Source organism: Amphiura filiformis, chromosome 15 (genome assembly GCF_039555335.1).
Source record: "Amphiura filiformis chromosome 15, Afil_fr2py, whole genome shotgun sequence".
In the NCBI taxonomy this organism is placed as follows: domain Eukaryota; kingdom Metazoa; phylum Echinodermata; class Ophiuroidea; order Amphilepidida; family Amphiuridae; genus Amphiura; species Amphiura filiformis.
In genome coordinates this window covers 30,386,468-30,396,745 of record NC_092642.1, presented here as the reverse complement: position 1 = coordinate 30,396,745, position 10,278 = coordinate 30,386,468, and the positions used below count along the sequence as shown (strand labels likewise).

Genomic DNA, 10,278 nt, shown 5'->3' with positions numbered 1-10,278 from the left:
AAGTGTAATCTTTTTATGCTTAAATGTTGTGAAAACCATCCACAAAAGTACAGTTATAACAAAAACAGGCATACCAGCATTCTTTTCAAACCTTCTTTTCTATTAAATCAACACTGTATTTTTGTACCAGCCATTTAGGTCGGACCCGATTGGGTTTTTGGGTGGTGTTAAATCTGCAGACAATAATACTCTTTGCAAAATATGGGGGTTGCCAGAATCACGATGATGAATTATTGTGATGTTATTTACAGAGGGCAGTAGATGTATTTGAGTAACAGGACTGATAAAACATGCGACGATGCCTGCACCAGAACGTGCCATACACAACAGTTGCAGCTACTCACACCTTTAATTACAAAAAGACACTGCATTTTTTCATTGAGTAATATTATACTGTTTTGCCAGATGCAACTTTGCTCAACCCTAATTTAGTTCGGTATAAACGTTCTTGGGACCCACCAATTGGGAATTTCAGTAATTCATCAGTTTCAGAATTTTTTAGACATATGAGCGCATTAAATTTCGCCTTCTTTAATCATTTGTAAAATCCATAAAACTTGTCGATGCATAAAATGCCTTAAGACAACATTTACGAGACAAAAGAAATGATTATGTACTGGAACATTTGAAAAATAAGTTTACAGTTATCATATTGTTTGACATTTTTCTATAATTTGAAATTGAATTTAGCACAAATCTCTAGCTTTGAATCTCAAGGATTGGTAAAAGCATGTGCATAAACATCTTGAAATTGTGGAATATGATGGTAGTGGTCATGATAACTTAAGACTCGCCTGACTTGTTATTTTGACGCACTTACAACAACCAAAATGTTTTTAGTCTACATGCAAACATCATCCATATTTCATAATATTACAGTTTGAATGAGTCTACCAAAACAATGGAAATAACGGAAAAGATACTCAAGATCGCTTTTGAAACATTTTCAACTTTATTTTTTATATAAAAAGTTCCGCATGGGTTTTTGCTGCATAACAATCTGATTTTGCTTGATAGAAAAGTTAATCTAATATCATACTGAGCTAAAATCACAATTAAATATGTGTCACATTAGGTGAAGTAAATACATGAACACTCTGTATGTATCTGCATCTGCCTCTGTAGTTCACTGTGCAAACACATGAACAAGGAATCTCGCATAAGAAAACATGATGAATGCAAAATATTTGCAGGGATAATCTTAGATTTGCTCACTATTTATTTGTTTCCATATTTGGTGCCATAACTTCTGCATTGCAAGATTCTTTGATACATGTAATTACATTTTATTTTTAAAAATTATAATGAAAGTTATGCAACGTAGTATTTCTTAAACTTACATTAGGCAAGTGGCATCATACTTATTGTTAACTTAAGATATTTTATTATTTTATTTATTTTGTCCCAGACTTGCCCGGGTGAAAATTAAGTAAAACACTTAAATATCCAAATCAAATGGTAAATAGGGTACCCTTCGTTTAATCTGAGACTAGTAAATATAATGATATGTGTCATGTATCTAATTTTTTTCAAATCTAAATATGAATTACATAATTGTTGTGATTTCCTCAAAGTACTGAATACTAAACTACAATAAACTGTCCCTACATACCCTTCTAGGCGACCATGGCAAAATTTACTTTAAAAATAAATATATTGGTATCACTGCCCTCTGTAGTTTTATAATATAAAGGACAATGTTGCGGACAGTTTGTTTTCATGAGTATTCATCAATATGTGGTAATTACACCAATAAACTTAACATAATCATCTTAAATGTTTTAAAATCATTATATAACATTTACATGCACATATCAAACACAACTTTTACCTAGCGTATTACTCAGCGATCAATAATAAACATGTTTATAGTTCTTACAATATAGTTTACTGTCAAGTTTTTACAAAACAAGTGAAATGACTAACATTCAAAACATGACAAACAAATGTACCAACTTAAATTACCAAATATGCTGCTTATTAAAGACATATTGAGGGCTCAGTACAACAAAGGCTCGTTTCCATAAGCCATAGATTTATTAATAACACATTGGAATTTCTGTGCCCTCTAAGCATATTTGAATTCAGCTGACGCTGGTACAGCATTGGGACTTGGCGACATCACTCATCTGAGCATACAGAGAACTCAACTTGTCAGTGCTTACACACAAACGCTCTTTTGTGTACATTTGTGCTATTTGCACTAGTTTTGAGTTCGCTAACAAACCCCTTACTTATCGTTGACCCCCATAGGCAACACACCCATTTTCAGCGGTATGACATAAGCTCTCCCCTAGGTAGTGTTATTGAAAGCCTGATTGCAATTATATATCTGAACACTTATGAACTAAGGAAGAAAGATCCATATGTAAAACTAAAATTTAGCACTATTTCCCACTATTTCTTATGTAATAATGGAAACAAAATTTTTCCCTAAAAATGTCAAGAATTTCCTGGAAGCTATATTCTTCATTTCCACATTTTTCCAGGCTTCCCTATGAAAATATATTTTTGGTCTGTATTTTGATTTATTATCACAGTGATCGTGGCCACATCCTTACAACTCTTGTTTTCAAACAGTTATGCAATAAAAACATATATATGTTCTAGGGCTGTCGTCGGCAAAAAAATCAATCCCGATGTCGACACATTGTCTACAAGGACAACAAATCAGTCCCAACAACCAAAAGACTGTGATTGTCACAAAACAAAATTAAAAACAAAGTATGAAGTTAAAACTTTCTGTAACTTGTTCATCCATCACAATGGTTGTATGATTCTGGATCATGCTGCTACATGCCTAGTAAACTCTTTTTTTCCTTCTTGCTTGTCGACAATTTGACTAGTATTGTCGACTGTTGGGAAAAAGTGTCTTGTCGACAACATTGTTGACAAATGCCTTGTCGACGACAGCCCTAATATGTTCACAATTTTTTATAAGATTTAAACCATTCAAAATATTGTAGATTCTGCCACTTTAATACTTATATAAATACTGTAAAACACTAATTTCACAGCAACTTAATTTGGCGAATTGGCAAGAAGTCATCTTTTTGATGCAATTTCAATTCATGAATTTGCATCCTCTTGCTATGTAAAACCATTATAAATGAACTATTTAGCGGCAATTTAATTTAGCAATTGAAGGTACTGGTGAAATTAGCAACATTAAATTGCTAGCGAAATTAAGTTGTTTTACAGTATGGTGGAATGGTCACAAAATATCCAAGACAGCATTGACTTTCGTTTTAGTTGAATGTCATTAATTGACCTGGCAACCTAACCTTAAGTTGTTAAATTTGGGATATAATTCATTGGGTACAATTTTATCTGAAAGAACAAATTTTTTACCTGATCTTACCTGATGGAGGAGGTTATTATTTATCCCATAATACAAGAAAGAGATTCTATAAGGACTTAGGTGACTTATTCTGATCTATAAAGCTCAAATTAGTTTCACTTTTTACTGGTATTTTTTATCTCAGATATCTGGCATATCTGTATTTCTTTGTTCCCATTATCCTTTTTTAACATATCAGAATCTCTGTCACATGGAAAAAACAATCTCCACCATCAGTCAATTGAAATGTTTGCAAATTATATGGCAACAAGTTACAGATTTCAACAGACTTGCTGTCTATATAGAGTACATAACAGATAGCTTTGTCAGAGCTAATCTTGATATAGAATAGAAACAGGCCATCTTTGGGACCAGGAGCTCATTTTAGCTCCTGGTCCAGGCATACTTAAAACAAGGCCTGCAACTGCCTAAAGAAGAACATGTTGAAACCCTGATCTTAAATACATCCATCATTAAAAAGCTTATCCAAATGCTACAAAGCCACATCTTTTGGTCAAAGTTTTTAGGCAATTGACTACTAACATCCATAATTACAACTTGTCTTACTCTGCATACAACGTATAGAAGAGGCATTGATTTTTGAGGTGAGCAACAGCAATCACTCTGCAATTTCAGGAGAGTGATGTAGAGCTGAACTATATTTTTAAGAGTCAATAATGTTCAATTTGAATCACTCCCCTGATAGCTCTCCTAAAAATCCTCAGGAGAGTGATGTGCAGCTCATCTGATACTGGGCTATTTCAGTTGAAATACACACCCCCTGTGGAAAATGTATAATTATTGGTGTCTTCACTGAAATCTACACCCTCTGTGTGGGAGATTAAAGTAATATCTTCCATAGGGGGTGTATGGATTTCAACTAAAAAAACCATTCTCAAAAGTCAAAACCTGGGAGAAATTTGTTTTAACAGTACAATGTTGAAATACATGTACTGCATGTTTAGCTGATCTCGGAGATGCTTTCATTAACTTCCTCTACTTTGTCAACTAGTTTCCTCCATTGGTCCGCTGTTAAGCTGATACCTGAAAATAAGGAGAATATAACAAATTATATCAATATACTGTAACAAGCATAAATGCCTATAAATGAGGGTTATTTTGATGAAAGAGACGAAAGGTAGACACAAATGCTCGCTACAACCTCTTAAGGTTATACAGTATTTTGAACTTTTGTGTAGGCAAATTGGCTGCACGTAGCCACCTAAAATATTTTGTTTTTCAAAAATAAACATGGCAGGCCTAAAATCATACTTCATCTTAAAGTTGACACTCTAATGATTATTATTGTAATACTTTTAACGTCATAGCTCATACACAAATGTACTTTGTAAGTGTTTCAATTTGTGTTCAATTTCATGAGCATGAGGTTTTTTGGGAAAGAGGCCAGGAAAATATGGGGAGAGGGTCCGATTTCATTGCGATTTCGCATATGTGTTACAAACAAACCAATGAAATAATGTACCTATTTATTCTTTCGATAGGTCCTCCTGATTTAAAACAGTAAGCTTACATGTTCACAGAATGTCAATGAAAATGATGGGGTAAATGTCGTCTTTTTTGCAACAACAATATTAATTTAGTGTGCCAATATATTGACACAATTATTCCCTACATTATTTGTTTGAAGTATCAGCTAACACATGCATATCAAAATTTTATGAATCAGCTACGGGAAACATTAAAAATAATTTATTTCATCTCAGCATATCAGGCCAAATGGTCCAAAATGGAGTTCTGAGATATCCACACATTTAGTTTCAAGTACTCACATTTTCTGCTATTTCACAGTATCAATTCACAATCCCATAATATTCCAGGTGCAGTGCTCCTGTATTACTACTGATAATCCTTACTGCATGGGAAGTATCAATTGATTTTCACAAAACTTGCAGAAATTGACAAATTTCTGCCAAAACTTCCACACTATCTATTATCATGTTCAAACCATGTGCTAACTTGTTTACAATGCTAGTTAGTGTTGCCAGGGCCAAGGTGATAGTACTTATTTTATTGATTTTGTCTAGTATAGTGCTGGTTGAATACTCATGCTCCACTGTGCATATGCTTCAGTGATTTTAGCAATCAAATGAAAATGATAGGGTTGCCAGTTCATGCACTGGAATAATAATCACTATAAGGGGGCACATCACTAAATAAATGTCCCATTGAAATGCATGTGAAAATACAATATTAGGTGCATAATAATTATGAGTCCTGGGGGATGGTAGAATGGGGGAGGGGGGAGCAGTTTTTGGCAAACATTTACAGTGCATCTTTATAAAGCTTAGGAAACACTACAGAAACATTCAAATCTGCATCATAATATCTAGGCCATTTAAAGTTTCCACATTGGCAAAGTTAGGCTGCCCGAGAGCAGGGCCAGGGGAGGATGACAGGAAATGTTGGCATACCTTTTAAAATCTAACCCACGGGCCCCCCATGTATATTTGGGATTCCCCCTTCCAAAGAAAATGATAACCCCTCACACCTTCTCTTTCTTCCATGAGTTATACCAAATGCGGAAGGATTTAGTGTAGTGTCCCCTTAAAACAAGAACTGTCTTTAAAAAAGAATTAGTGCTGTGGGATATCTAGAGCAAATATTGATGTACACAAAAATAATTAAAAAAATACTTTGTTGATACAATTTTTTCAATCTACATCTCTGAGATGTTTAATATATACATATACTTCATAAATAAAAATTAAAAAACAAAAGACAAGTTGAGTGGAATTTTCACCCTCCGTAACCTTAATTGTTCACCATTGTTTATATGTTCTTGCGCAGTTTGCATTGCCCCATTAGGCCATTACCTACTTACATATAATCCAGTATAATCCTTCATCACTTACTTCAAATGATAACCATATCCTAGGTGTCATTTATTAGTAGAATGCAATACATGACATGGATACATAAAATATATGTGACACAATCTCCTCCATGGGGGCCAAAGGAGGCATTAAAAAAATTTAGTTGCTATGATTATAAACATTGGGCTATCATACACTGAAAACAATACTTGGTTCTAGAGTTCTTAAGTTTTTTGATGTCTATTTTTATTATGCATTTTATTGATTTTTTACTACATATTTTTATCTTTATCTCAATTATAAATATGCCACCTTTGGCATCATGGACTGGATCATGTCACATATTCTATATGTACTAGAACTTGAAGATACCTTTTTTGCCCGGTTTTAGGTCCCCATCAGAATTATTGTAGTACTCTCTAATGTCCACTAGCACTTTGCCTCTGAATTCCCTCACGTTAATAAATCTTGTTGCTGAGAGCTAAATAAAAAATAATATGATCACAAACAAAATACAAAATAATGTTAAAATTTGACTAAAATAGTGTTATAAATATATTTAGTACATACTTTTGATTCTGTCATGAACATCTTTATGACTTGTAGATAGCAGGTAAACATCATAAACAAGGACCAATCAAAATGGCTATTTATCCTTTTTGCATGGTTTCGAGTTGCTAACAACAGTCCAACAAGCATGCTCTTTCTATGGAAACTGAAAATCTTATCATGCCATAATGCCAGTCATATCCAAACAATGAACATAGCTGTGCTTAAGCCTCATATAGAGTTCAATTGCCATCCTTATTATTTTAGCATTGACCATATCTTAAAAGGGTTTGAGCAACAGTGCATGTGCTACAGGTAGCAGTTAGGTAGTAGTTAGTAGCAGTACCTTATTATTCAATTGGCAATACATTCTACACATGGAGCTCAAACATGCCACTATGCCAGCACTGTACGTGTTCAAAATATGCCAGTACTTAGTCTAGATAAACATACCCTATTGAACCTAATTAGTGCCCTGTGCTCTCCTGTCAGGGATACTTATAAATTATAATATTTTGATTCAGTCATTCGATGGAATTTAGTTGTACCGCTGTATTGAAGACGGAGCACTTATAAAGTCGACACTCAAAAAAAATTACAATTTGGTACTGGTAGAACTAGAAAGTGCTTATTTTAAAGTGGATTTGAATATAATACACAGGGTTGTACATGTAGCTAGGATAGTTTTAGTGGTGGGCTGCGTAACTGCATTTAATGAAAATCTTGCATATTTGGCAATAGTTTGCCAAAATGGACCAAATTTTTGACTAATCCAATAAAACTGTACAATTTTATGAGTGGTGGGCTCCGGTACTAAAATTGCAGCTGAGTGGTGGGCTCCAAAACTACAGCCCACCACCGCCCACTGTAGCTACATCCCTGATGATACATCATACATGTATTGGTATGGTAATGTGTGTGTCTACAAAGTGATTCAATTCTAATCAAAGTTAACACAATATCAATGCCCTACAAACATCCACACATTATTATACTCACTGCATACATGTGATCATCCTCACCACCGCTCTTCTGTGCTTTTTCTGGTTTCTTCTCTTTCTTTTGCTTCTTTTCTTTTGGCTGTAATATATTTCAAGAAATGAGATAAGAGAAAAAAATGTTCTTAATGGAATGGAAGTTGACAAGACCAGTAGTGTGCACAAGTGAATTGAGACAGGAGGCTTTATTCTGGGGAATATTGTCAGCGGGGGAATATGTTGATTGGATCAGTCGAGGATAAAGTCAGGTAAAATAATGAAAAAGGGTGTCTTTAATTTTTATTGTCATCAGATCATATTTTTCAACACTGGGTCAGGGGGTCACACTCACTCACAGACTTGTTACCACGTTGAATTTTGCTCCTGAGAACACCCACACAGGAGCATCACTGGAGATTATTTGCACCTCAAGTTTCAAAAAATCGATAGCTTCAGAGAGGACACCCCCCTGACTCTCCCTGGTGGTGCTAAAGCACCGCGATGGCTGCTTCGTAGCCATTGAGTCAAGTGGCGCGTTGTATTTTTATTTTATTTTATGTGGCGCTTCAACAAATCTATTTGAGCAAGCCTGGTCTAAAAAATAATGTTGATATGCAATATGCATGTATGATGGCACCTTATCTAATTAAAAAACAACAAATATGTAAAGATATCGCATTTATTCAAAGAAAATATTTTAAGGGTCAGATTTGACACTTGAGCAATGGCTTGTTTGCATGCTTGGAAAGTAGACTGCGGAACTCAGTCCTCAATGATAGTCAGTCATTTATCTTTTGGTCGTTATATGACTATCATTTGAGGGACTGAGTTGTATGTTATAATATATTTTCCGAGGAGCAATTTCAGACAATAGCTGGGGATTAGTGGGGCAGAGGTTATCTACATGTATTACCACTGTCTAGGTATCACAGGGAAACCTCGGTTAACACATTTGTTAGTCAGTCAAAATGGCCTAAACCGGCATTGATACAAATTTACATTGAAATTAAAAAGAAGCTTTTTAAGAAGGAAACCTTCATAAATATGTTGTCTATACTTCACTTGACCCAAATATATGATTTTTTTTGGTGATGAGAGACTAGCACATGGAATTTCAGAGAGATTTTGATAGCAGTTCCATTAAAAAAGGTGCTATCGTCATGAGACTAAGATCTAGAAACACCCCGTAAATGCTGTTTTGGGGAATTTTGCTAGGAGAATCTTTTTTATGAAAGTCAATCTTTGACAAGATGTAACTTTGCTACGGAAAGTGCTATGAAAAAGGTTTTCAGTGTTGGCTTTCTTTACTCAAGGGCTTTAATTTGTTATAAAATGATGCAGTTTGATGGCAAATTTGAATTCACCTGGCATACCTACACTGTCACTGAAGCATAGTCAACAAGTCTGCCAGGGCAAGGGCAAGGACACTCGGCACAAATTGAAAGACCATGTCAACTCTCGACAAAAGAATGCATGCATGTCAGGTCATACGACACCAATTTGGTGTTTGTTATGACACCAATTTGGTGTTTGTTATGCTCCTCGAAATTAGTACCTTACAGTCTATGCAGTGCCGTACTATATTACGCTGACTTTCAGATTCGGCGAGGAGGATTTATTTCGACCTCCTGGTTTGTTTACAAACAGAGAGGTAGACAAAAACCGTTCCGCTTGTCCAAACACTCAAGTATCAGAAGGATGGTCCACAATAGCGTGATTCACGTAACCTGAAAAGCTGTCACGTAGAACCATGTGCTTCTATTGTCCAATTTGCCATCAAGATTTCATATGGAAACAGTTCAGACCCAGTACACGATCATGTCAGAAATTAATATTTTGTTCTGGGTCTGATTATTCTGACTACAGTCTATGTCTGCTTGGAAACATGATGGTACATGTATTTCATGACGGCGTGGCTTCCGAATTTTGAACTGAGCTGTACCTCCGTTATCAAGAATGCAAATGTTCAATACTAACCTTATATTCAGGTTCTGAATCTGAGTCACTACTAGACAGCCTTGCCTTTGACTTGAATTTGGAGGACATTATAACAACGCGATTGATCAGTAACCTGCAAAAATAAAGTCGAAACCGTGTCCCACAAACTGAACAAAACAGCGAAAATCCCGGGAAAATCAAGGGTTGCCAGATTGTTTGGATAATCCTTGTATTCCAACCCGGAGCAGCACTATGAATAATTAATCAGGTGACGTAGACAAGCTCGAGGTTGCTCAAGTTATACATTTGTAGCGCAGCGCGGGGGGAGGGGGGCTGCAAAATATTTTTCATGTTACATTTTTTTAACCCCCCTCCTTGTGGACCCAAAACTTTTTTTTGATCCCACCTAATATTGTAGTACAAAACTATTTACCCCCCCCATTATAATGTACCATTTTAAATCAAAGGACAGGTCGAGGAAATGATATTCATGATACTAAAACATTTTTTAAATAGCTCATAAGATAAGCATGTTTATGCAAACCAGTAGGCCTATATATTATATATCTCAAAAAATAAGGCCAATATCAAAAACAACAAAAGTTTTTGGAATGGTGCCTCAAGATTAAGAAAAAAAAAA

The 10,278-nt window shown here is 35.1% G+C and overlaps 1 protein-coding gene across 1 annotated transcript; it reads right to left on the bottom strand.

Moving 5' to 3' along the window:
• Window positions 1-916: 916 nt before the first annotated feature.
• Window positions 917-9,847, bottom strand: LOC140171504 (activated RNA polymerase II transcriptional coactivator p15-like). Its single transcript, XM_072194773.1, has 4 exons — window positions 9,678-9,847; window positions 7,723-7,803; window positions 6,547-6,655; window positions 917-4,384 (listed from the first exon to the last, which is right to left on the bottom strand). The coding sequence occupies exons 1-4, from the start codon at window positions 9,744-9,746 to the stop codon at window positions 4,302-4,304; spliced, it is 342 nt and encodes a 113-aa protein (XP_072050874.1). The 5' UTR covers window positions 9,747-9,847; the 3' UTR covers window positions 917-4,301.
• Between the last annotated feature and the right edge of the window lie 431 nt (window positions 9,848-10,278).